The sequence below is a fragment of the Fistularia commersonii genome, chromosome 2 (genome assembly GCF_037954325.1).
Source record: "Fistularia commersonii isolate RoL2024-O1a breed Wild chromosome 2, RoL_Fcom_v1.0, whole genome shotgun sequence".
In the NCBI taxonomy this organism is placed as follows: Eukaryota; Metazoa; Chordata; class Actinopteri; order Syngnathiformes; family Fistulariidae; genus Fistularia; species Fistularia commersonii.
The window spans coordinates 20,995,438-21,021,524 of NC_141285.1; the positions used below are offsets into that span (position 1 = coordinate 20,995,438).

Consider the following 26,087-nt stretch of genomic DNA (forward strand, 5'->3'; position numbering starts at 1 on the left):
ACACACACACACACACACACACACACACACACACACACACACACACACACACACACACACACACACACACACACTTCGGGAGAGCAATCAAAGCCATGAACTCATTTTATCGGTTAAAGGGTTTTTAGTGAAATGCTGCAGCCAATGAACAGAACACGCTGTGTGGGAACACACCGAAAAAAAAGAAAAGATCTTGCAACTATTTCTAAAAAGTACATTGTTTTATGATTGATCTGATAAAACCATAAACCCACAAGTCCTGACATGTAATTTAGAGCAGTGGGTGAAGCACGGAGGAGCAATTTCTTAAAAAATAAAGTTAACCTATTCCTGTTTTTAGTTCTTTAGAAATTAGTGTTTTTTTGCATTTTCTCTCTTTGGCATGGATGTCAGAGGCGAACGCTTGAAGCTGATCAGACGGACCTGCTGATCCAGTCATTTAGGTGTCCTGCAGCAACAACAACAAACAAAAAAGGTTACTGGACTAGACACACCTCATCGTGTAATCTTTTGTGGCAGAGGAGAGGTTTCGCTTTTCACTTGTCATCGATACCAGCCGCAGGGCGGGGGCGTCTGAGTGCAGCGCAAAGCAGACATTCAAATCAGGAAAAGGTGCAGAATCGAAGTTACATTAAAAAAAAAAAAAAAAATGAAAAGGTGGTTGTCTCATATATATAGTTAGCACCCACCTACGGCCTGATATGTTGCTGTGGTTTGCGGTAGAGAGTGTAGTGTATTTCATGTGGGTTGTCGTGGGTTTGAGGCAAAGTCTGCCGTTGCTCTACTGAGTTGAGCATTCGCATCCGGAGCCTGAAACGTGCAGCCAGAAACATGTCTCGGGCGGCAGAACGAGCAAGCGAATGGTTGTGTTAAAGGAGGAAACATGAGAGGTCGCTGAGGAAAAGATTGTTTGCTTGTGGATCAGCTATGTAGCATGGAGAGTAGCTTGCTTGTTGTTTGTTTTAGATAGCGTCACTACAGCCAGAATTGGGCTTCTAGATGTGTTTTATCTAGGATTTTAGCACAAGGGACAGTATTAATGGTTGTGTGTTAATAAATGCAAAAAAAAAAAAAAATCAAAATACAGTTTGCTTTGGGTCATATTTCCATCCGCACCTGTGACGTCAGAGCGTGATGACACATTCGGGGGCACTTCGAGCACTGCTCCTGCTCACCCAGGGGATCCTGGTCTGGGCCTGGATGCAGTACTTAGTCTTGTGTTGCAGCTTCTTCAGAAGCAGCGAGGCGGAGCAACAGGCCAGGTCAAACTCCTCCTGGGGACAACAAGCGCTACGGTTTCCCGGTGTTTGGTTGGAACTAAAAATTGTGCAGAATTAGCTGCTTTCACTCTTACAATCGCTTCAAATTTGTGTTTCTACCGATCCCGTTGCTCCTGCAGGGAATGTTCTATGCACTTCAACGCATTAGAAGATCCAGACGTGTGCAAATAAATCACAAAGCTTACATCGTGTGCAAGCCTCCATTTGAAACACAAAAGCATTACAGAAATACGGAAAATACTCCGATCGGACTTGTTCTTTTGGGCCCCCTTGCTGTTCCACAGTGAATTTCCTTTGACCTTTTGTACATTTTTCCTCATTCATCCTCCCCCCCGGCCGACGCCTGTTCCGCTTATTTACAGCTGTTTCGATACAAACCGCCCCCGCTTCCTCAATTTCACACATAATGGTTAATATCTGCCCTGAGAAGCTCCCACCATTCCCCTGCTTTTCGTCACACCGGGAGGGTCTAAATCAGTCGTCCTCTCACCCACCTCCTTTCCCTTGCTGTCGGTGAGGAAGATCTTGTAGAACAGATTGCTGTGCACCTTCCAGACCGGCAGGTGGGGCCGTTCCACCCAGACCAGGATCCCTCCCTCTGTGGCGTTCAGGTTCAGAGCGGGCTCGCTGAATGTGGCTGGGGGGGGGGGAGATTTTGTTGATTCACACATTTCAGGTCATTTATGCAAGAATGAAAGTTCACACGCTGACAAAACGGGAGGCATGAGCGAAAAAGCAGAAGTTGAGATTTATTAGGTTGAAATAAAAAGGATTGTATCACAGACACTCATAGAGAAAAAAAAAAAAAAAGACATCCCAAAAATAACATTTGACACGACAAATAGTAATGACTGCAGAAATACTTGAGCGCCCCCCATTTTTTTGACAAATACTGTTTTTAGCATGTAAAATTCACAAGGTGGACGTGAATAAAGATTTTTGTTGCTTTTTTAATCACTCACTGTCCCAGCGGGGGCTGAATCGGAGGGAGAGGGTCCAGCCGGAGCTGCCGGAGGGCGGGGCGGAGGCCCGGACCCTGGCATAGTACCACTCGGAGGGGTCGGAGGTCACCCTGCTGAGATCGCACTTGTGCTTCTGTGTCCCCTGGCAACCGTCTACATCCAGCCACTTGGACTCACCATAACTGAGAGAGGGGAGAAGACAGAGAGGATATAGGACAACCGCCGCTTGCCTGGAGGAGCTGCTTCTCTCGCAAACACGTTGCACGCACAAACTCCTCACAATAATGCTACAAGTTAAGTAACCCTGGGCAGCGACTGTCCGTATTTATTTATGTACTGCTTAACCTCCATTTAAATTATATTTTTGTTTCGTGCAACTTTTAACCTGTACATTTCTACTTGAAAATTCTTCTCATCTATAGTCTACTACATTTAACACATATATCCATGTGGATAATATCACAAAGTACCCTATCTGTCAAATCACAGACATAAATACTGTGTACATACAGTTAGATTATTTATTATATCTTTACTTCATTTTTTTTTTTTTTGCACTTCTGGCTCCCTGATAAACTGTGTCATGAAGTTGAGTTAATCCAATCAAATCACGTGTATGATGACATTATCATATACATATTCTATGTGTTTATTTACAGAAAGTTTGGAGCAGCTTGAGATTGACGGAGGCACGGGTGGTTACATGAGGGCAGTGTGGAGAGAGATAAATCTGTTATCATTTACATATTTTCTGTGTTTGGATTTTACCCATATCATCAGATTGCAAACTCAACCCCTTTCCCCCTTTCTTCATATTCTATGTGGAAAGAAAACAGAATAAAACCAGCATTTTTTCCACAGCCACTGTTTTTTTAAACTCAGTTTTACTCGGTAATGATTTGTGTATGTGTGTGTGTGTGTGTGTGTATGTGTGTGTGCGTGCACAGCTCTCACATTTTCCACTGGACGTAATAGTGCACACCACTGCCGTTGCTTTCCGGAGCCCAGTGCAAGACATTCTTATAGTCCACAGACTTAAACCTGACCTGCACAGGTGGAGCCGGAATCCCTGAGACTGAAGAGATAAGTTTAAGTAATTTTTTTTTCCCGCATTTTTAATTTGCTAATTGAATCGAAGTCAAATAATAGATAAAAAAAACGTTATAGGTTTAAGATTTCAATCTGCTACATTTTTGTAACTGCTTTACTGAAGTCAAAATCGCTTCTTCTCATTTTGAGAAATCAATCTGACAAATCCAAGAAAAGTATTCCATTTTGTCAGGACTTAAATTCTTTTTCCTTATTTCCGACATTCTTTGTCAGCTTCCTGTAAGGTCAACGTGAAGGGAGTGCATGTCAAACTCAAAACATCCCATAAAACGGAGACAACGGGTTACCTCGCGGGGTCAGGAAGACGCCCAGATTCACCACCAGCGCAGCTCCAAGCAGCAGACGGGTCATTGCCATGATGACAGGCTGGATGTCAGACGCACACACACACTGGACAAACACACACACACACGACAGCCTTTAACGTGCATCAACTTCCCCCTTTTCAATTCCATCATGGGCACAAATAAGATGCTCATGTTGTGGGACTTACCAATTTTTACAGAAGTACACGTTTGGACCATTGACAGGTTCCAGTACAACAAACACGGACCATCACATGACTACAAATATACATATTTTGAAACAGTTGTAAGTGTATAAATAAACTGTTGGCTTGTCACAGTTAATATCAACAGTAGGGAAAATAGAAGAAAAATAAAAGAATACGATGCTTAATAATGTAAGGATGAGAATAATCATTGGTTTCAAAGATGTCTAGGTCAGGGGTGGGCAATTATTTTGGCAAGCGGGCCACATTTCTTATTTAATGCGTGGGCCAACTAGGTGAACAAAATGAAAATTTCAATTTAAATGTTTCAATTTTAAAATCATTAATGATCATATAAATGTATGTATATATGTAATCATCCATATAAAATTAAACCAAAGGAGAAAATTAGTTTCTAAATTCAATAATGATTGAAAATACTTGTTAAAATATTCAAAGAAAATAGTTTGGCGGGCCGGATAAAAAAAGCAAAACGGGCCGAATGTGGCCCGCGGGCCGTAACATGCCCGAGTTTGGTGTAGGTTGATCTAAGTAGTGTGTTAAAGGATTTTTGGAGAAAAAAAATCCTCAAGTCAAGATTGGAATCCAATGACACGTGAAACATCCAAACACAGAAAATATGTAAATGGTAAAACAGAGATTGCCCCGAAAGCCTCCAGAACCTTATCGTAAAGTTGACGGGAAACTCTGTCCAAGACTGTACATGCCTGTGTGTGGCGTATTGGTATTCCACTTCAGGTTCTGTGACAGGAAACCACATAAGCATGTCTAAACCAAGGGAACAACAGCATTTCCTGTCAGAACTGTTTCTGTGTGTGTGTGTGTGTGTGTGTGTGTGTGTGTGTGTGTGTGTGTGTGTGTGTGTGTGTGTGTAAGATTGACAAACGGGGCTGTGACATATCTAGGCCCTTGCTTAAACACTAAACATTACTTCATACACTAACCGCAGCAACGGAAATACTTTTTTAGCCGTTTCACTAATGTAAAAAAAAAAATAAAAATGTAAAAACACATGCAAATACAGGGCAGATCTTAAAGCCACTATTTGTCAATTTATCTGCTGTACTTGCTGAACCTCCGGGGCCGGCAGCCGACCGGAAAGGAACGCTCAATCAGCTTGTGAAATGTTGAGTCTTATTTGGCCACTGCACTTAAAGAGGGGCGAGAAAGAAAATAAAACATAGCTGAGGTAGCGGACGTCAAATTTAAACGTGCGGTCGGGAGGAAGGGGGTCCGGCTTATTACCAGAACCCTGAGCTCTGAAAATGAGACCCAATAGTGAAGTCCGTTATCGACTGTTACTAGAAACGGAAATGGCTGCCGCACATAAAACACAGAAAAGAGGAATGAAATATAATTCGAACGCATCTGCATAAACACAAAGGTCTGACCTGCCGCTTAAATGTCTGGTTCCAGGGGAAGGAACTACTTGGAGCGCTCACGTCATTAAATTGTGACATTCTCCATTCTGGGCAGGCGGTGCACTTCGATGCCTCACGGCCTTGAGTTATCAAAAAACTAAATAGATATTCATTTTAAATACACATTTACACACATGGGAAACCCAACACACCAAAAGCGGGAGAATCAGATGTCAGAGGTTTTATTTGCGCATCAGCTGGAGAAGAAAGTAACATTTACTTCTGTGTCTCAGTGACACACACGCACCACTTTCTTGTGATGGTGTTTTCAGAAAGTCAGACAGTCAGACAGCCTTTAGAGATAAATGTATTACAGCCATTTTATTAGTATATTGTGTAGCATGATTTTTATGAAGCCTAAAGACTTACAATTCAGATAAACTGAAAAGGGTAGTAATTGAATCAAATTTGACACTGCAGTCCTTCTTCAAAAATAAGTTAGCATTGGCAAGGAAACATCTGGAAGAGTATGAAAACAGGTTGACTAAATTGAACAGTGTTCTACCAGCAAAATAAGTGGTCAATAAGTCCTGAGGCTGACATTAGAATGACAAAAACAACTCAAACAGTCATTTTCAATTTATTTTTCTTTATACCATAACTGCAGCAAGCAAAACTTCATATAGTGAAAAAAAAAAGAAAAAAAAAAAGGGTTCAGTATCTTTAACATTCCCTCATTATCAATGTAATCTGAAAAACCCCTGCTGCCAAAAGGTTCTTTAATTTAATTAAGCGTCACATTTTCATTTACCTTTAAGGTGCAACAAACGTCCCTGACGACAAGAGGACAGGAGTCTGACAAATAAATAAGGCTTGTTTAGAATATCTCTCCAAGGTGAACACAGTGTTGCCGCAAATCGGTTTCACTCCATTCTAGAAGTAGGGACCTATAAAAACATTACCAGAAGTACTAGTAGAAGTGCAAAACGCTTTCAAAAGACACGCACAAACAACCCCCCCCGAACGGATCTGCTGAATGGATCTCCTTCGTTGGATTCTGAAATGCAACACAATAAAAGGACATTCTATGCTACTCAGTCCACCTCAGTGAGGAAATAAAATGCCTGGTGAAGACAGTGATTGCAGTAGCCTGGACATAATGAAAGAAAAACAAGAATCTCTGCAACATTGATCTCATGGCCGGAACCATAAAGAGTACTGTGAATGAGGCTTGACACATTAGCACATACATATGAATTGAACTGTCATCATGAAATGCTCTTTTATATTTAAATATATGTGAGGGAGGGCTATGGCCTAAACTGCCATACGCCCACAGAAATAGCAGTGATTTAAGGTGACGCGTAACAGAATGCTCAAGCTACTTTCGTAACGCCATGAGATGCTGACAAGAATGAACACCGATAGAGTCAAGAGAAACTTACAACCACAATTCCTTTGCAAGGGGTTCCTAGTTCAACATCAGCATCCGGTCCCAGCATGGTTGCTGAGAAGCATTTTTGCCCCAACGCATCGGGGCAGGTTCAAATGTTTGATGCATCACAGTCCTCCAGTCCTTTACTGTAGCCTGAAGTTGTAGGAAATGTGTCACGTTTCTCATAACAGGATTCCTGTTGGTCATCACCAACACATGAGCCTTCATCTCTTAAAGGTTGATGGGAATCTGTGTCAGAGGAACTACCAGACGTTTCCTTTTTTGACACCTGGGACACTGGAGATATTTGCGGCGCCTCGGATTCAGGTATCAATGTCCCATGCTCCTTTGCGCGTCCAAATGCCTTTTTCAGAGGAGCAAGAGGTGAAACGACAGTGTTGAAAAATTATTCAAACACATTCAAAAGACATCACTTCACTGAAAAACTAAAATCTGTTACACAAACTCACCAGAAAAGGTAGCGGCTGTGTGTGAGGTTGTGTTTGTTTCCGATATACAACCCAAAGGATGACTAATACAGCAATGAAGAACACCACTATCGCCATAGCAATTAGGATGATAACTGGACAGAAAAGGGTTAAGAAAATTAAAAATGTACAATCAATACAGCTACTTGATCTATTTTGTCACTCAAATGTACAGATATCTCACATGTGGCTTACAGGTGGCAGATTTTCTACACTGCATCACAGTAAAAGCACACAGGATTGTGGAAAAGGACTGTCCAGTCGACTAAGCTATGATGCGATCTGAGAAAGTACAGTCGAGCTTACGGCTTGCTGCGTGTCTTGGCTTCATCTCATGAAGAAGACAACGTGATGGCCTCTAGTCATCGAAAAAACTTTCATTCCAGATTGCACATTTGCCACAATTGTCGGTGGATATAAAAAACAAATACAAATGCCAAGTAAGAGCAGGTTATGGTTTGATTGTGACGTCATTAAATTCAGAGATGGGAAGTTGCAACCTCTTAGGTGAGTCGACACATAGAAGATCTGTCCCAACTCAAGATCAGGAGCGGAGCAGGACGTTGTTGAGAATTCTGAGAACGTTTGTCTGCGATCTTAACGTGTTTGTGCAGAAAAAAGACCAATGACCGACAGTGGTGTGGTTGTTATTACCATTATTCACTGTGATCCCTAATTTGTCCCCTGGAGCTGTAACGTTATCTATTCATGGAGATCACGGATGGGAAAGAACATTTTCAATATTTCCAGGTTACACTTAAAATGAATTCTTCAGGACGGGGACCTTGGTTAACTATTGTTTGTAGTTTCCAGGGTGAATCGAATTCCTGAATTTTGTGCGCATCTGCTGGAAAATGCGGCTGATCTTTCTGCTTTGGCGTGAGCGGTTTTGTTATTTGTGTATATAATTCATTATTATGAATTGCATATGATGCACATCAGTCATTTCCTGTCAAAGACTTAATTATAGATATACTAAACCTTTTGTCTCCATTGGGTGTTTGCTCATATCCTTGCAGTATTCGCGTGTCCCTTTAACAAGTGCGTTCTTCAGCTCCCCTGAGATGGTTAGACAGTGCTTCTTCAGTGAGACACCCACTGGCAGCGTCTCCCCACACTCGGCTGTCATACATTTGAATTCATAGGGGGCCTCCTAAACACAGGAAACACCCAGGCTCAGTTTAAGGAGAGAAAACATGATTTCATCTGTGCTGTGGCTTGGGAGAATTATAAAAATTAAAAAACAAAAAACAAAAAAAACAATAGAAACAATTTAAAAAAAAAAAAAAAAAGGAAACGAAAACAGCATTAACTAACCATTAGGGGGCTCCAAGTATATAAAGTGCAAAAGTATAGTATATAGAGTATATAAAGGCTACAAAAACAACTCCTAGTAAATAAACGTGGCCTTTTCCTGCCACAGTTGGAGCAAATGAGGTTGCCAATTTAAAAGGTAACCAGAGCACCACCACATGTGACAACTCCACATTCTGCTCGTAAGATAAGTGTCAATAGCTTTGTAAACCAGTGGGTGAAGGAGCAAGGAATCGTGCACACTTGGAGCTTATTTGTTCATTGAAGGTAGAATACGCTTCACAAAGAAACAAGGCGAAGTTGCTGTTGCCATTCTGACCTGGTTAATGGACACAGTGTACTTGAAGACAGGCAGCTCGTCGCTGATCATCGGGTCACCGAGGGAGTACGTCTCCGTGGTTCCGTACGTGGAGGAGTGCCAGTACAACAGCCAGGGATGCTTGAAGCTGAACTTAAGCTCATGGATGTTGTTTGTTGGCTCTTGAATGTTGATAGGTGGGGAGTCCAAATAACCTGGGAAAAACAACAACACGATCATGACAAAAAGATAGTTTTTCTTTCTTGCCTGCAGTATGATTTTATAAATTTAAAAGAGATGCATATTTTCATGTGTTTTTTGTGGTTTACCAAATGCTGTGTGTGTGTGGGAGGGGTGCAAAATCAACTTCGAAGAGCATGTGAACACTGCTAGTGAATACAAATATGCAACTAGATTCACAAAAACAAATCAATTCAAAACGTTATCGCTGGCAAACGGTTTACCTCATATCTGATCAAACTAAAAAGGGACAGGCTGTTGCTTTTGACATTTTGTGATGGTTACAGAACGCACATTTTTGCCCAGCAGGAGACTCCATGAAGTAGCTGAAGGCGATGCCATCGGGAGGCGCAGGCTCTGACATCCGTCCTTCGGAGTCCACGGCGGTTAGTTGCAAAAAGTAGTCATTGTTCGGATCAGAGAGAAAGGACACGTCTGCTTTTAGATCTGGTGGGCTCACCCACAGCACCTTGGGAATCCTGGGAAAGATTAGAATAATCTTATTCATGCCATTTTCCACAGAGTTCAAACTTTTGAAAAAAAGTTACAAATTTTATTTGACTTGAAAGTGTAACTATTTGACTGCATCTGATGTACTGTTCATCGGGAAAGAAAAATTGTATTATCACAAACAGAGCGCAGAACGCTTGAATAAAGTACTCAGGGAAAAAGCAAGTTAAAAAAGTTAGGAAGAAGAAAAATGTATTTTCAAATGAAATATCTAAATCTTGACTTATAATTCAATTACTTTTCTTTTAAATATTTATGTAAACGTCCCGATTTTAAATCTCATAATGCGGTATCCCGTTGGTGGTGCTGATTCAAAGAGAAATACAAACCCCTCTTTATAGGAAACTTGTCCGATATCCACCCTGAATTTAATTCCCGGAGAAGAAGTATTGTAATTCCATTCAAGGATGTTCCGCATATTGTGGCAGTGAAGAGTCACATTTGTCGGTGGAGGCACTGGGGAAAACAGATGCAGATATTTTGAGGTTTAGAGCAAACTACCGGCATGCCATGCAAACACAGGGATAACTTATGGATATATAGTAGCTTCAAGTAATGCAGCCTCAGGGCGGCACTGGCCCGTGCCTCTCCAAGCCTGCCTTGGGGGGACACGGAGCAGTGTCTCCCTGTGCCGGTCCCAAGTCCAGCTTATTCATGTGTGTCAGTATGTCCACGGTAAAGGCTAAATCACAAAACCAATCTGTGTCATTCAGCTCAGGAAAATTCATAAGTGTTCTCATGTAGCTCCAAAAATGAAATGATCTCCAAGTTTGAGCGCCCACATTCATTGATCCAATCATTCACAGTAACTATGAATTCTGTACCAATCTTTGGTGGGCCGTATCAAAAAGACCAACAGGTCCACGGGCCGTAGTTTGCCCACCCCTGATTCAGATACTGGGCTTTACAACTGAACATTCATTTATTATCTACCACTTATCCTGCGCCCAGGGTTGCAGGGATGCCTATCGTAGCTGTCACAGGTCTCCAGCGATACAGTATGGCCACATGTCGAAGCATATAACAATTCACTCTCTCATTCAAACATCTGAGCAACTTTGGGGAGGAAACCAGAGAACCTGGAAGGAATCCAAGCAGACACACAGGGAGAACATGCAAACTCCACACAGCAAGGCCCCCTGTGGGAATTGAATCATGGTCCTTCTTGCTGCGAGGTGGAAGCGCTTACCACGTGCCCACTGACACAACAATGATTTGGGAAACCTGGCTGTATTAACTGTTTAGATGCATATTTATTCAGGCAATAAGACTGACAGACCAAACACTTTGATTAACATGTTCCAGTTAAAAAGTAACCATGAGCTCCCTTTTAGTATTCTATGGGCTGCTTGGACTTTATATGCTGGTTATGTTCCAGGGGTTTGACAACCAAAGTGCTACAGGCTGCACCCCTGCACAATATATGTGACCAGTCACCAGAGACCAGATATTATCGCTGCACTTCTACCGTATCCGCCTTTGACCAGTTCCAAGAATAGTCAGTGTTCTACTGAAGGAACAGCAAAACATTTCTGTAAGACTGCCACTGCCACACTGGCTGACAAGAGCTTGCAGTTACCCAAAAATAACAACTGAGCTAAATAGTAAATTTACAACTCCACCAGTTCAGACTAGAGCTGAGTGATAGCACCATTTCCGAACCATTTATGTTCGTCTCTTTCCTTCAGGGGTTGCAACAGTGGATCATCAGCCTCCATCTAATCCTCTTCTCTCACAACAACAAGCATCAAGTTCTCTTTCCCTCCTTCCATGAATCTCCACAATGGTTGGTCTCCCTTTAATCTATGATCTATTGTACAACAATTCTTGACTGTTTTGATTTCTGTTGCCAGGAAGTTAAATTACCCTTCAACAATAAGAACTGGCAAATAGTCAAATTAAACTGACCAAAAGAAAAAGCATCCGGACATTGTGATAACTTTATATTAATCACAGATACATATGACAGACAGATATTTATTTTACTTCTAAAATGATTTCTAATGCAGCTTTCAAAATTAAGCACCCACAACGAGCAATAACTTGACCATGATCTCACGCTGAAATTGTGTTTATCTTTTCATTCACTGAAGTTTTTTGTACAAAACAGCCAGTTATTATACAGCGCACAAACAAAGGATGAGAAACATCCTTGATGTCAGCTTGATATAGAAAATAGCTCACAAAAGGTGTCATTACCACAGTGACACAGTAACCACTGAGTGACAGTTGGTCACTCCTGGAAGCAAAAGTTGAATGAATCATAGTGAAATTAGATTTTTCTCATGTATGAAGTAAATAAAATCATGACAAAAAGGGGGAGGGGCTGCAGTCCAGTCCTTTGGCAAAACAGCTGAATGTGAATTGGCTCATTTGATCAGGGAGCTAAAATCAAAATTGGAGAAAATAATTTTGGTTAAAGGACGCTGCAAAAAGAGGCGTTTTTTTTATTTTTTAACAACGTGTACTGCAGTATACTACCTATGATTGATTCACAACAAGGTACAGTGTCTATCATAAGTATTCACCCCCCTGGATGTTTTACCCTTTTAGTGCTTTCATACGTCAATCATGGTCAATAAACTTTGGCTTTTTAACACAAAAATTTATAGGAAAAAACTCGATAATGTCAAAGTGAAAACACACTAATCCAAACTAAAAATTTGGATAAAGAAATGTTACCACGAGTGGCTCGTTGACCTCACTAAACCTGGCGTCTGCACTTACTGCACTTAAGTGCAGGCACCAAACTGCACTTACCTCATATTGTTCTACACGCCTTTAGACTGTAAATGTCTGCATTCCTCAATCTTTCTTATGATTTATATATTTTTCACTACATTTTGATGAGTGTGCGTTTGTTGTGATCAGTGTCGTGTATAGGGAGTTGATGGGTTCCTCTTGTCTAGAAGGTTTCACTGCACTGTCGATGAATTGCAACCTTGCAAGTAACAATTAAAAGGAACCGATTCTTATAAAATGGGGATGTTGATCTGAAACTTGAAAAATGTTGGTTAACTCACGAGCAAACGGACTGAAAATCTGATTTGTGGACCATTTTATCGTAATTGAAAATTGTAGTTTGAGCGGCTTCAAGGCGGCGTGGCGGTAAGATAACGTTAAGATAATTTCTCCATACAGTTCACGCCCCCACAAGGCGTCAACGTGAAATAAAAAAGTGAGGATTTAGAGAGGGGGGTAAAACGCGTATACACACACAAATATTACACGAAATAAACAGTCGCCGAACGGTCACGAACAAATGCTGCGTCACATCGGTTCCCAATAATTTATTCCGTCATCCAAGACAACCGGACCGATGCTAACAGTAAATTCATTAGCGTGATTAGCTTGATTACTTCGAAATGTAGCCCGAAATGTTGCATTGTCGGACTGCACTGTTACGAGTTGGGTTTGAGGTAACCGGTTGTTCCTTACCGTGGAAAGATGTCACGTTGACCTGTAACCACAAGAAAAGGACGACGACGAGCCTTAAAAACACCGAGTGGGACAGAGTCATCGTGGGTTACCAATGTCGGTTGCCCCGTTCGTTTACGGCAGGGCTACGAGGAAAGCTACCGTCCGTCTAAACGCAAGGCAGAAAGCACTTTAGGTGTTCCCCGTTTTTCACAGTTCGTGACAGATATAATAAAAAAAAAAAACGCTGCCGATTATCAAAGTCTTCACAGTGCAAAGAAAAACGATTGTGTCTCTTCAGATTTCCGAATAAAATGTCACAAGCTTCACTCTAATCCCTATATATTTCTGCTATTTCTACATTTCTGGTAACATTGAAATATCCGACGATCCCTGAAGGGAACAGCATGTGTGGGTTTTCCCTGATCTGCAGGATGACGTCACTTTCTGGGAAAGAGCAGTTAGAGCATTGAAAAACAGGGAAACAGTTGGATTTGTGAAAAGCATAATAAAAAGTCCCTGTGTGTACTTTGTGCTTTTGCAGACCAATAATATTGTGGCCTTTTAGTCAGGGAAACACCCTGACTAAATATCTGTTGTTGGCCACACGAGCCTGCAATATAACTGTTCACCCTCAATTCCAGGTAACCCCCCCCCAGAATTCACTGCACCCCAAACCATACCCACAAAATTCCCAGCAACCCCAAAAATCACACAGAAAACAAGCATCAAAATAAACCCCAACAAGGCTGAAAAAGACTGGAAAGACTGTGTTTTCCTGCAGAGGCCTGTACAGGGGAACAGCAATGCATGAAACCCCCCCGCACAAACTTTCTGTAAAAGAGAGCCAGTCCTAAAAAAGTCTTAAGTGCCTTTTGGTCTGTTGCTCACGTATGATGCTCAGTTTCTCCTCTGTGGTGCTGATTCCCTCGCCCCCTTCCCGATGACCCAGGAAGCACTTGTCGGGATGCAACTTCAAGCCCCCCGCCTGGATCCGTCGCAGCACCCGGATCCAGGCACTTGTCGACACGTGTGGGTGTAATGGTTAAATGATTTACTGCTAAATTGTTTGTATTTCTCACCCGAATATCTTCCTCTTTGAAATAAATAGAGGACAATTATTTGCTGCTGGACTGCTGAATCGTTGGTGTGTCTCACGTGCATATCTATATAAGATATCATGACATGCGGAGTAAAAAAAGAAAAAAGAAACTGGTTGCTTTATTATTACTGTCACAATGTGATTGGCTGAAGAAGAACCTCTCAGGTGTCCAACTCGACCACGGCCCCAACAGAGGCGTGCCTGGTCTCGTGCCGATTCAGGTTGCACATATGAGCATTCGTCCACCGTGCCAACTCCTCAATATCATTTGCCAGGGCCCTCGGTGATTCCCCTCCGCATCTCTGACATCTCTGTAGCTCCGATATCGAGAGCTCTGAATGAAAATACCGTCCAAAGCATCGCCCTAGCGCACCCGTAAGCGCGCTGTAATTAGCTCTCTCACTCGGGTCTAAAATCGGCAGGCAAGACAAAGCATCATCCGTCAGACAGAGGGTGAGCTGGAGGGCTTTTTGCCACTTGCATGACTTAAAAATTCGAATTGAGCATGAAAAGTATCCTAGTCATTATCTCCAGTAACTGACAACCGGTTGTAGCGTTTTATTTAGATAAACACCCGGTTGCCGGTAAAACATCTGTTTAATGAACAATTGCTGTTGTTGGCCACAGCCACGCCAGATGAGCCTGCGATATAACTAACTGTTTCCGCTTAATGCCAGGTAAAAACAAAACAAAACAGAATTCATTGCAACCCAAACCATACCCACATCAGTCCCAGCAACCCCCAAAATTACACCGAAAACAAGCATCAACATAAACCTCAACATTCATGACTCGCTATAATATATTGTGGCGAGCTTCTGGTTTTACAAAGTAACAATCAGAGTCAAGGATAGCTGCTTTTAGGATTATGCTCCTTATAAGGGGGTTTTAATTCTACAAACAATGAACAGGGGAAACCTGCAGGGGGGGTCTTTTTAAGCAGTACTAGTTGGCCTGAGGGTCCCCCCTCCCTCCCCCCCAACCTTTTAATAACCTCCTTTCCTCTCTGGGCGGTCAATCCAAACATCCTCTCCATGACCAGGAATGTTGTTGCCCTCACATTCCATGGGGGCGTGCAGACATCGGTTTGGTCCTCTCCAGTTGGCGCAGGTGTTGCGGCGGTGAGCAAAGTGCTCGGCTCGGTGATGAGGGGTTTGCAGGGTTACTGGAAATTGAGGAGTTGGATAGCTCGAAAGCTGGGCGTAAGATGTGGAACTGATCTGCGAGGATCTTTTTGGCTGTTTTTAATATTTGAGTGTCGTTCAAGCAGGTGAGAGGTCTGAGGGATTGGCTAATTATTATAGAGCAGACCAAGTTGGTTCGCTCCAGGCGATTCCTGTCATGTTGGTTAATGGAGTGGAACCAGCAGGGGAAGGAGAAGGTCATTATATTCTCAATGAAGGCGTGATGGAATGTGGTTAGGATTGCGCTGCTAACCTCAAATGACCTCAGCTTCCTGAGCAGGTACTGCCATTGGTGACATTTCCGGATGATCTCCTCAGTGTTAGAGGGGAACCTCAGGTGACAGTCCTGTCGGTTGGACCTGCAGTCATCAGTGTGGAGGACGGAGAGCAGGGGAGACGGGATGCAGCCTTGCGGTGAGCCGGTGGAGGTGAAGAGAGTGTCGGAGAGGGACGTTGTTCGCCAGAACCCTCTGGGATCTGTCGGGGAGAAAGCTGATGAGCTGGTGGTTGAGGTGGAAACGGGTCATCAGCTTCCCTGCCAGAGTGTAAGGTTGTCAAAAGCAGAGAAGTCGGCAAAAAGGAGCCTGGTTGTGTTGTAGGGGGTTTCCAGGTGTCTATGTATAGCATTGTGTCTTGCATTAAGACCCTTGACCATGTGGGCCGTTGACCAGCTGCCACCCATCTCCATACAAGGGAGAGTGCTTGGTCGTTTTCCTGCTCCTGCCAGAACTATTTGAGCTCAATGCTGCCTGAAGGGTCATCATCAGCCAGGGCTTCACGCAAAGTTCCTACTACCTGAGTTGTGGAGTGCTGCCGTCCTTCCTCATCAGTAGCGTGGAGTGTGGCAACTTGGGAACCCAAGTTTCCCCCAAAACATCAACCACAGCACTCAATTGCTTCAGCAAGTCCAGCCCAATGATGCAGGGTTCCTGAATTCCTGCTTGGTAGAATTTATGCTCCACATGGCAGGAGGCAACAGTAACTGGAAGGATAGTGTTCCCCAGTATTTCAGTGGCTGTGGTGACTTTCCGGATTAGTGGTGCCAGGAAGAACCCCGGGCCGGATAAGTGAAATGGCGGACCCTGTGTCCACCAGAGCCCGACATCGATGTTACAGTCCAAATAAAATCCTTGGGGTTGGCCAATATGACACAGTCGTGATCGTGACCCCTTGGAAGGGAGGGTTGTTGATTCAAGTGGCAACTCATGGAGCTGGACTCTTTGGCACTGGCGATATGTCCCGACTCCCTACACTCCAAACTCTCCTCTGTCATGTGTTTGCCAGCTGTACACACTCTCCTTTGTAGGGGTCGCAGGGTTCCCCTTGGAGCCTGGTGAGTTGTGCCTTCGTTCTCACTTGCTACATCTTCCACCCGACAGATAGTTGGTCCTTCTCTGCCCATTCGTCAAGGGGATTCTCTACCTCCCAAGACCTGCTCCTGCACCCTAGACTCTAGGGGAAGCAGAAAGAGTGGAGCAGGTCTTGGGAGGTGGTCCTAGAGCTTGGTGGAAGCTCTAGGGCCTAAATGATATGCTCTTTAAGGCAGCGGGTTTGGAGCCCCCGATGAAAGGGTATCCTTGTCCGGCATAAGTCCGGAGATCTGCTGCCCAAGCCCCCAAGTTCTCCCCCCTTCTCTGACGGTTGGAGAGCTGGTTCCTAGCATCCTCAGAGAGGAAACGGCAACCAAACCGTTGGAGCAGGACCCTTTCAATGGCCTGAAAACTGAACCATTGCTGGGCCTGGAGGTCAGTAAGGATTTGGCGGGCCTTACAAGAGCCAGAGCAATCTGGGTTGCTGTTTCCTCAGGGGGCCACTTATTGAATTGTGCCAACATTCACACCTGTATAAGATACGTCTGTTGGGGCTCCTCTCCATTTTAGCATGAAAGCTTCATCACCAAGAGAACCATGAGAAGCTCCCAATAGTCATCATAACTGGCATAGGAAAATAGAAATAACATTGCACAACACAAGAAGGGATAAAACTCCTGCAAGAAATGTGTGTAAACAACACCGGCCCAAAATGACATCTGAATACACTCTTAACAGCTGTGTTATATTAAAGTTCACTACAGTACAATGTGGGGGCTTTGAATGAATTGGCCTGATTGTTAAATTCAATTGAGCTGGATTTATTTTTCATAATTGTGGCAATAAAAACCCATTGTGAAAAAAAAACAACCAACAAGCTATGATGAGAAGTTGTCAACTACACAGAACCACGGGTGAATAAACTTAGCCCGGTCTCATTTTCAGTTACACCTTATTCTGTAGGACTCTGCCTTCATCCTGACGTCAGCTGGAAGAGGGGGTTTTCCTTTCCATCCCCGCCTTAAACTTTCACATTCACATTTCAGCAGCACCCTGAGGTGAGTTGGGCTTCAGAACTAGATATAAGCAGCACTGACAAGTATTTGTATGTGTGTGTTTTGTGTGTGTGTGTGTGTGTGTGTGTGTGTGTGTGTGCAATGGGGGGGGGGGGCAGCTGATGTGATTGCTGAGGTCTGAAAAGCGAAAAAAAAAGACGGTTCTCGCATCTATTCCTACAATACATTGTAAATCTTCTGCATTCCTTTGCCGGTGTTATGTAACAGAAATAGTCTGGTGAACTTACTCGCGTAGAAAGCTGGATGATGCGTCTCCCAGCGGCAGCGTCTTTCCAACGAATCCACGGTGGTAAAGATTTCCCCGGGTCAGAGAGGAGAAGTTCACCACGAGTTTGACCGAGAAGAAAAAAAATCTGTCTTGATTCACCGCCTGAATAAATCGAATTTTCAGCTGAAGGTAGATGTTGTTAGAATACTCATTTATCTTGGTGAGTGGAGATGCTAAAGCAATGAAGGACTCATTGGTACTCTTGACATCAGCAGGGGAGGAGACAGTATTTTTGGTTGGAGCACCATGTTGTGTTTTCTGCATTTTCTTCAATTTTGGGCCGTACGATGTGACCACACTTTGACCGCGACCTCAAGTCTGTTCTCAGTGCTTCCTGTGATTTGCCATGTTGATGGCGGTTGATCGCTTTCTCAACTCCTTCCGTACCGCGCTGGCAAAGTCACTATTATTTTCACCGCTGGTGGAAGAAGGGAAAACAGAGCTTATGTTTCAAAAGAACCACTAGGAAAACACCCAACGGGCATGCTGAACATTTTTACAGGGGGAATAAAGAGGGGTGTTTTAGCTTATTTTATGGAGACTTAGTTTAATGTTTGTCTCTTTTGCCGTCTTAGAATGCTTTTGATGTAATTTCTGATCTTTAATGTTCATAATAATATATTCCGTGACATGAGTTATTGGCAGGAAAAGCGGATTTGTTTTGACCTTGACATCACATTTGGCTGCTAATTGGAAGCAGCATTGTTTAGACCTTGAAGCGTGGTTGGATGCAGGTTGTAATGTCAATCCGGGGTTTTAGAGTACTTTGATTTTGAATGACGACAATGATGATTAACAGATGCCAAAGACACAATCTTGATTTAAAGTTGTGCTGTTGACAAACCAGTGCCTTGTAAACATCCACAGCGTGACGGTTTTTAGGCATTACATTTAACATGAACCTAATTTTCATTTCCAGCTAACTTGTATTTGTTGTTCCAGTCAAGCCCACAGCTCTAGTATGTTTTACTGGGGCTCGAATGTCAACTGATTTATTGATGTTGGGATACATTTCTGCCTAATAGCAGTATTATGTGCCTCAAAACTCCAGTACTGGTTAACCTTTACTTGTAATTTTATTTTTCAGCAAATCAAAACAAACAGCAAAGTTATCCGTCCCACCCACTCCATAAGACTAATTCTGTTCAGTATATAGTCGTGTCGTTTTTTTTAGCATCTTTATGACAGTTTTACGAGCGGGCTCTGGCACGCTGATACAGAACACTGATGAAGAGTGGGGAAAGAATTTTCAACTCGGAGGGGAAAAATCGTGACGTCGGTAAATAGAGATCTTAATTCACAAAGCCCCCGATTTGATCGAGAATTCCGGTTTAATTCAATCAAATGCCAACGGAGGAATGCAGCGGTTAGCTGCGTCCCAACCCCCTCCGAGCAGAAGAAAGTCGTATCCTTTGTCAGATGTACATGTATTTGCCAGACCAGGAAAACTACTTAGACTGTTCTTAAAGCCAAGAATTCAAAGCATTGTGACCCTGGAACCTCCGCACAGTTATAATTTTCTCTGTCTGGCTTTTATATATGAAATCCAATGCAGGCTCTCGGTGCCAAACAATCTATTCCTCACTGTGGTGCAGGAAGAGCACACCCATCTCAGACATGTCTACATCAAGCTGGATACATTTGTAAACACATCTGCCCTTCGGTTTTAACGCTCAACCCAGACCAAAGCGGCCGCTTTCTCACCCGGCTGTTCGGAAAGGGCCCGCGGAGCACATTTCCGTTATCCGAGAGGCCGGGCCGCAGTGAACCACACGCCTTGTTTGACTTTGGAGGAGCACGTACGAGAGCGACGGGGAGGTACCGTGCGTGTTTTTGGAAAAAGTTTTGTATCATCCAGCAGATTCTCGACGTCAACTACCAGACACTGGCTTTTTCCTGACGTGTCATCACTGCTAAATGAATAAATCCCTGCAGTGCCTCAGCTCACACACACACACACACACCTGGCCATGCACTAACAATAACATCTGCACCTGATTATCGCTTCAAATATTATTTTATTTATCTCATTACCTCATTTTTGCACCACCCCGCTGACCCCATTACTCGAAACAGACGTCGCACCCTGCACTTTTGAATTGTTTATGATGTACTTGTCCAGTCATTGTTCAATCCGACCGGAGCCGAATCCCTCGAGTATGTGAACACAAGCTGCAATAATTTCGACTCCAATTCTGATTTTGAAAGATAATAATTGTCTCATTGGTTATCCAAAACCCACTCGGCCAGGTCAGCGAATCAAAACCAGTGGCCAAGTGACCGATATTGGGAAAAGTTACATTTATATTCTTCATATTTTTCAAACACCACTCCACAGTGAATCTGCTAGTGCTGAATGTGGATGCATTTCATTAAAGTAATAGCAAAACAAATGAAAAAAAGATGATGAAAAAAAAGAGGGCTTAGACCAAAATGTTCGAGGAAAAACTTTCAGAATGACACAAAGAGCGAGACGGCGCCGGCCAGAACTTCAGCTTAAAACCACCGACTGCAACCCTCTGTGGGAATTGACCCATCACAGACTTTATGTTGTGTACATATATATACTTTATATAAATATGTATACATGTGTGTGTGTGTGTGTGTGTGTATAATATACATATATTTGGCGAGAGGCATGAAAATTGACCGTTGGCCAGTCGATCACGGAGCCATACATAACGACCTACAACCATTCGCTCACTCATTCTCATATAAATCATATCATAAATCATAAATCATATAGAGAGGTATGATCATTCACAAGTCTGGGCATTTTCGGGTCTCCGACCTGAACCTGTTGCATGTTTTCAAACTGTGAGAGGAAAGTGAGGAACCCGTGAAGAGCACAGATCTGCGGTTACCTTTCTGCTGTTAGTGCAAACAACTGTGCCGTATATATTTACACACACATATATGTATGTTTTGTGTTTTTTAGTCATAGAAATGGCATGAATGTACAGTAATCTATTATCACCAAAAGCTTCGTCGTTACTGTAAAGTCATATCCAATATTACACCCAGCACTGGCAGTCTGAAAGCAGAGGAAATATGGGAGTAACTAAATTGCCAAAAATAATAAAACACACATGCATACACACAGAGTGAAGGTTGAGAACTTTTGCAGTCGATGCTTATTTTAAATATCAGCGCCGTTTATTTAACAGTGTTGATGTTTTCATTACCCGCTGAAAACGCAACAGTGCATCTGGAGTTTTTTTGTCAGCGGATTCCCTATCCTGCTTCTCAGTAGATTTGCTTTTGTGACAGAGAAATGATTTACTCCAGATGTTAAAGATGTCCACACCCTTTCCCCTCATTCTGTTGTAACGCAATACACGAAGGACTAATCACACACTCGGGGTTGACCTCAGAGCCCGGCTGCATAAAAGATGACCGGCTTTCTCATTTAGTCTGGATGAGTTTTTGCAATCATGTCAATAATATCCGCGGCGAGGTAAAGCCATGGTATTTTCCAGTCGCCGAGGTAATTGGATTACGCGAAAAACAGGAACCTGCGTGGAGATCAACTCGTTCTTCCCGCCATGCATACCATTTACAGTGTAAAAAAAAAAAAAGTTTCTTGTGCTATTTTTTTCTTTTATTTGTTCATCAACCGTGCCACTTATCCTGCACACAGGGTTGCTCACATAGAGACATGCAACCATTTGCTAATTTGTTTACATATGTAGAAAGATCTGGTGTCTGATGAACCTCCTGCATGTTTTTGCATTGTATATAGAAACTCCACACCAGAGGTTTCCCTGTTGGAATCAAACGAGGGAATTTCTATCTGTGAGGTGGACGTGCCACCCACCATGCCACCATATCACCCTGCTTGGTGTTTCCTTCCTTTTTTTTTTTTATTTCTGTTGTCCTCCAACTGACGTGACACGTCACACCTCCCTGGCGATGGTTTATCATATCTTATATTCAGTGACGTGCGGTGAGGTTCATGGCTGGTGAGGCGCTGACGTCTCTTCTTCATATTTGAACGGTAAATGTGAATTTTTTTTTGGCAATTTTGACACAAAAAAAAACTAAAAATGGTGAAGCTACATGGAAAATGACTTTATGGTATAAATCACTGGATAAATATAACCATTTAATCTATTTTTTTATTTTGCATTTTGGCTCTGACTGCACGTCACTGCTTATATTCCAACTTATGTCAGGATCACCAAATTGCATGATTTTGCACAAGTGGCATTTGTGATAGCAGGATATAACACTGTCATGAGATGGATAAAACGGTGTGTGTGTGTGTGTGTGTGCCTGTGTGTGCTTTACATAGAAAATCTCATTTTCAAATACGGATGGTTTATACCAGTGTTTCCCAACCCACTGCCACCAGGTGTGTCAGGGAAAAATGCCCACTTTCACCTGATTGGTCCAAAAATTATTTATTCAACACAAATAATTTCTATTCGAACGTCTATCTATGTGGCCAGCATGAAATGACAGGCAGAACAATTGAATGCTCTTCTACTAGATGGCAACAGGTTGTGAAATAAATAAAAAGTGCTCAGTCAGGACCCTCTGGTACTGAAGAGCATTCAGACCCAGATGAAGGCCCATTTGAATAGTGGTCAGAATCAAGTAAAAAAAGTGAGCTCAAGACGATGCGATGAAAGTTAGACCGCGTTTGGATTCACTTTTTCTGGGGAACCAACCGAGCCGCCCGAGCTGTCCGACGGTGCCATGATTCCAAGCCAACTTAAACTCCATCTGCAAACTAAAACCCCTTCACTTCAAGATAAAAACACGGACTATTTCGTTCATCTGAGTAAAACAGAGTGAGAAACAGCCACCATTGTTGAAGAAAATCACCAAGATGAGTGAGAAAGCTCAGACAGCGAGCTACTGTACATCCAAAACATCCAAAGAGCCACACACAGCAGCAGAGACATCAATACTACCTGCCTGCAAAATCATCCAAGAAGAAATGCTCAACCCCTCTTAAAGAAAAAGCCCAAGACTACAATTTCATTCTATTTCATTAAAAACGTGTGATTTTTCTAATGTAAAATATATGCCGTGGGTCAAAAAAGGTTGGGAAACAGTGGTTTAGATACCATGCAATGCTGTCTTCAACAGGCAATTTAATGAATATAATTCATGATTATGCCTGTGGAGGTTCTGAGTCACCCAGCTCACGGTGAAATCGTCTTGTCGTGGCAACTGGACAGTTCAGAAACCTCTCGGGTGAGGGGGCAAAACATCCTCAAGTGAAGAAATTCAAGTCAAGTTGCCACAACAAGAAGATTTCGACTGTAATTCGTTGATGAATGTTTTTTTTTTTTTCTCCCTCTGCTCTGTTCAGCTGGTCTCCATTTGTCCTCTTCCCAGGCCTTGGTTACAACCTCACGCTCGCACACATGTGGCCCGGTCACCATGCCAGCTAACCCCCCGCTCCCTGCAGCGATGCCCGCCCTCAACCCCCCCGCGCCTCTGCTGTGCATCCTGCTGTGCGTGTCCGTGGCTCTGCAGCGCTCCGACATGCGCCTGGCCTACGTGACCCACAGCAGCTTCTTCTACTACTCCTGCAACCAGGACCCTCAACCCTGCAGCTTCTCAGCCTTGGCAAACTGCAGGTGCAAGGACATCCCGCTCTCCGCGCTGCACTGGCCCCAGTCGCACTCCTCGCCGGTTTTCCGGATGAGGCGTCTGACCGTTTGGTACACGTCGGCGTCCAACACGGCCCGTCTGCTCAACAACTCGGAGGTGAGGCACCTCACCCTGATCTACTGCGGTCCGGGGGGATCCAGGGAATCGGCGGGTCGCGGATCGCTTTTCCCGGAGCAGCATTTCGCCGTGCAGCATCTGGAGAGGCTGAGCGTGGTAAACCTACCGCGCGGGCCCGACACGGATCCAAAGAAGGCCAAAAACGCGGAGACGAACGCAGACACAGAGCGAGATAACTGCGCTCACTTTGAGACCAACAGATACAAGGCCAGAGACACGAACTTGGACCTGTTCGGGAATATAAACCCCTACCCGGACGTCCTGTCGGCCGCCCGGTCCTCACTCCACATCCAGGACATCTATCTGGGGAGGGAGCTGGGAGCCGCGTTTCACGAGCAAGCCAGGCTGGGAATCATTGACAGCTCCGTCCTGCAGGGCGGCGCTACACTCAAGGTCTACACAGTCCAGACACACATAGACAGCGACGGGGCGCTGCCCTTCCCAGAGCTCCACCTGACCAAGTTACCGGAGACCTCGGTCATATACGTCAGCTTTGTGTACTGACCCGTGTGGTGGGGCGTAAGAATCAGTCGGGAAAAAAAATTTAAATCGGAACATAAAGTGGTTGTTAATTTATACAGTTACAAATGTTGCCCTTTAAAAGTTCTTTTCCACAATTTATATGTACTTCTTTACAGTCTAAAAGGAAACGGCTGTGCTATTTTGATATTTTCTTATCAGTTTGGGGGGGGGGGGATTCCTTATTTCTTCTACTTCTCCTTTTTGTCTCTCTGGATTCTTCTGATGTTTCTCAAGGTATGAATTGCAAAAAAAAAAAAAAAAAAAAGAAGTTACAGTTACCGCATGAACGCATGAACTAACAACAGCAAATCCCCTGTTTCCTGTTGTTTATGTCTAAAGAATTGCTTTCCGTCAGAAAGTTAGAATCAGTGTTTCTGTGTGGGGACATCAGAAGCTTCAATTCCAGGTAAAATAGTCTGTTTTAGGAATAATTGCAACGTAAAATTAATTTATATGTGGGGAAAACTGCTCAAATGAAACCACTAGAGGGCAGCAGATACATATGGGTGATTTGGAAATATTGACTGGTGCCATGAAAACGAGCAGGAAGTGAAACAGGGTCGAAAACAGACGTGGATAGATCCCAGCACTTTAAGGAGTCGAGGGGAACATATTTAAGCTGCTATAACAATAATAATAATAATAATAATAATAATGATAATAATAATAAAAATAATAATAATAATAATAATGATAATAATGGTGATATTAATGATAATAACACAATCTAGTGATAAAAATATTCAAAATTCTAACTTTTAAAGGATTTCACCATTTAATGAATGCAGAAAACAATTTGATAACACTTAAAAAGATAATGGAAACATGTCATCTGATCAATTAATTTAACATTAAATATGAGTCATATAGATTGATTATTTTTACTATTACGTCACAATACTATTATTTTGTCTATTATCATTTTTCTTGCACATGATCATGTGATTTTTGTTTTACAGACAAATAATGTGCCTGTAGTCTGATGGTGGATTAAATGAATAGTGAGAAAACATCGAAAATTTTTGTTTGATAAATCATCTTAAATTAACCTGTGTAATTTCATTGACATTTATTGATTTTTAATGATGTCCACCTCCAAGGTGCGACACCTTCGGCTTTGCTCGCCTGTTAAGAGAACGAAAACAAGCTCGGATTTATGAGGAAGTACCAAGGAGTCTTGAATTTAGGGTGGATCTGAACATTTTGCATTAATTTGTCATAAAATATTCCAGAAAAGTCTGTGCTCTCTGTGAGCACTCACAGTTATATATTACGTATATTCATCTTTGTCATTTGCTTTTGCAAGTTTTTCCACTGTAGAATAATAACTGCCTTTAAATCATTATTAGCTACAGCTGCATCTGTCAGATCCACACCATGCTCACACATGTCCGCGGCGAGGGTACATTTTTCACAGTGATAAAGGCCGCAATCCCACACGCTCGCTCCAAGCGTGCACGTGCTAGTGCGCGAGCCGGCACCTGCTACGGAGTTGAGCATTTGCATGATAAACGCGTAGCCCGTCCTGTTAAAATGGCCAGTGAATGCAAACTGATGCTGCCTGTTGATCCTGCACCTGAGAGGTCAGCACACACCGGGAGCAATTACTGTGAAAATCACCGCTTTCGGAGGGTCTGTCCCTTTATGGAAATCAACCGTGCATGTGTGTGTGTGTGTGTGTATGTGTGTGTGTGTGTGTGTGCAGAGGTTGATGGGAGCTATGGCCTCCACTCTGGATAATCTGAAGACAAACTACTGCTTTTAAATTAGAGAAAAAAAAAAATGAAATCAATTACACGTTTAGTCCGATACTGGTGATGTATAGACCTCTCTCAATGCACACTGTAAATATTCATGTCAGCCTAAATGGTCGGACAGGCCGAGACTAGGTTGGATTGATTCTGGGCGGGTTTTCCCTCCTCTGCACCCTCCAAGTGAGCCTTTACCAAGCTGC

The 26,087-nt window shown here is 43.1% G+C and overlaps 3 protein-coding genes across 5 annotated transcripts; 1 reads left to right on the forward strand and 2 right to left on the reverse strand.

The window, feature by feature from the left end:
- Positions 1-117: 117 nt before the first annotated feature.
- On the reverse strand, positions 118-3,727 carry il22ra2 (interleukin 22 receptor, alpha 2). The gene is made up of 6 exons (XM_086162313.1): positions 3,640-3,727; positions 3,197-3,317; positions 2,243-2,424; positions 1,775-1,917; positions 1,117-1,274; positions 118-448 (listed from the first exon to the last, which is right to left on the reverse strand). Exons 1-5 carry the CDS (start codon positions 3,707-3,709, stop codon positions 1,125-1,127), a joined length of 666 nt encoding a protein of 221 aa, XP_086018439.1. The 5' UTR covers positions 3,710-3,727; the 3' UTR covers positions 118-448; positions 1,117-1,124.
- A 1,723-nt stretch (positions 3,728-5,450) lies between these two features.
- Positions 5,451-13,209, reverse strand: ifngr1l (interferon gamma receptor 1-like). 3 transcript variants are annotated; one of them, XM_086172387.1, is made up of 8 exons: positions 12,948-13,209; positions 9,839-9,965; positions 9,294-9,478; positions 8,781-8,974; positions 8,129-8,300; positions 7,454-7,478; positions 7,130-7,242; positions 5,451-7,023 (listed from the first exon to the last, which is right to left on the reverse strand). In XM_086172387.1, exons 1-8 carry the CDS (start codon positions 13,027-13,029, stop codon positions 6,983-6,985), a joined length of 939 nt encoding a protein of 312 aa, XP_086028513.1. In that variant the 5' UTR covers positions 13,030-13,209; the 3' UTR covers positions 5,451-6,982. The 3 variants fall into 3 exon arrangements, with proteins under 3 accessions (XP_086028513.1, XP_086028505.1, XP_086028522.1); XM_086172379.1 differs by lacking the exon at positions 7,454-7,478 and having other exon boundaries at positions 12,948-13,178; XM_086172396.1 differs by lacking the exon at positions 5,451-7,023 and having other exon boundaries at positions 7,129-7,242; positions 7,454-7,521; positions 12,948-13,207.
- An 8,637-nt stretch (positions 13,210-21,846) lies between these two features.
- Positions 21,847-25,673, forward strand: LOC147236688 (uncharacterized). Its single transcript, XM_086162324.1, has 2 exons — positions 21,847-21,863; positions 23,216-25,673. The coding sequence occupies exon 2, from the start codon at positions 23,261-23,263 to the stop codon at positions 24,113-24,115; it is 855 nt and encodes a 284-aa protein (XP_086018450.1). The 5' UTR covers positions 21,847-21,863; positions 23,216-23,260; the 3' UTR covers positions 24,116-25,673.
- Positions 25,674-26,087: the final 414 nt, after the last annotated feature.

Coding starts and splice junctions, on each gene's coding strand:
- il22ra2 (XM_086162313.1), bottom strand. CDS start 3,709: ATGGCAATGACCCGTCTGCTGCTTGGAGCTGCGCTGGTGGTGAATCTG. Junction 3,318..3,639: donor CGTCTTCCTGACCCCGCGAG/GTAACCCGTTGT, acceptor TTATCTCTTCAG/TCTCAGGGATTCCGGCTCCA. Junction 1,275..1,774: donor CCGACAGCAAGGGAAAGGAG/GTGGGTGAGAGG, acceptor TGTTGTCCCCAG/GAGGAGTTTGACCTGGCCTG.
- LOC147236688 (XM_086162324.1), top strand. CDS start 23,261: ATGCCAGCTAACCCCCCGCTCCCTGCAGCGATGCCCGCCCTCAACCCC.
- ifngr1l (XM_086172379.1), bottom strand. CDS start 13,029: ATGACTCTGTCCCACTCGGTGTTTTTAAGGCTCGTCGTCGTCCTTTTC. Junction 8,975..9,293: donor GTCTCCTGCTGGGCAAAAAT/GTGCGTTCTGTA, acceptor TGTTTTTCCCAG/GTTATTTGGACTCCCCACCT. Junction 7,243..8,128: donor ACACCCAATGGAGACAAAAG/GTTTAGTATATC, acceptor TTTTCTGTCCAG/TTATCATCCTAATTGCTATG.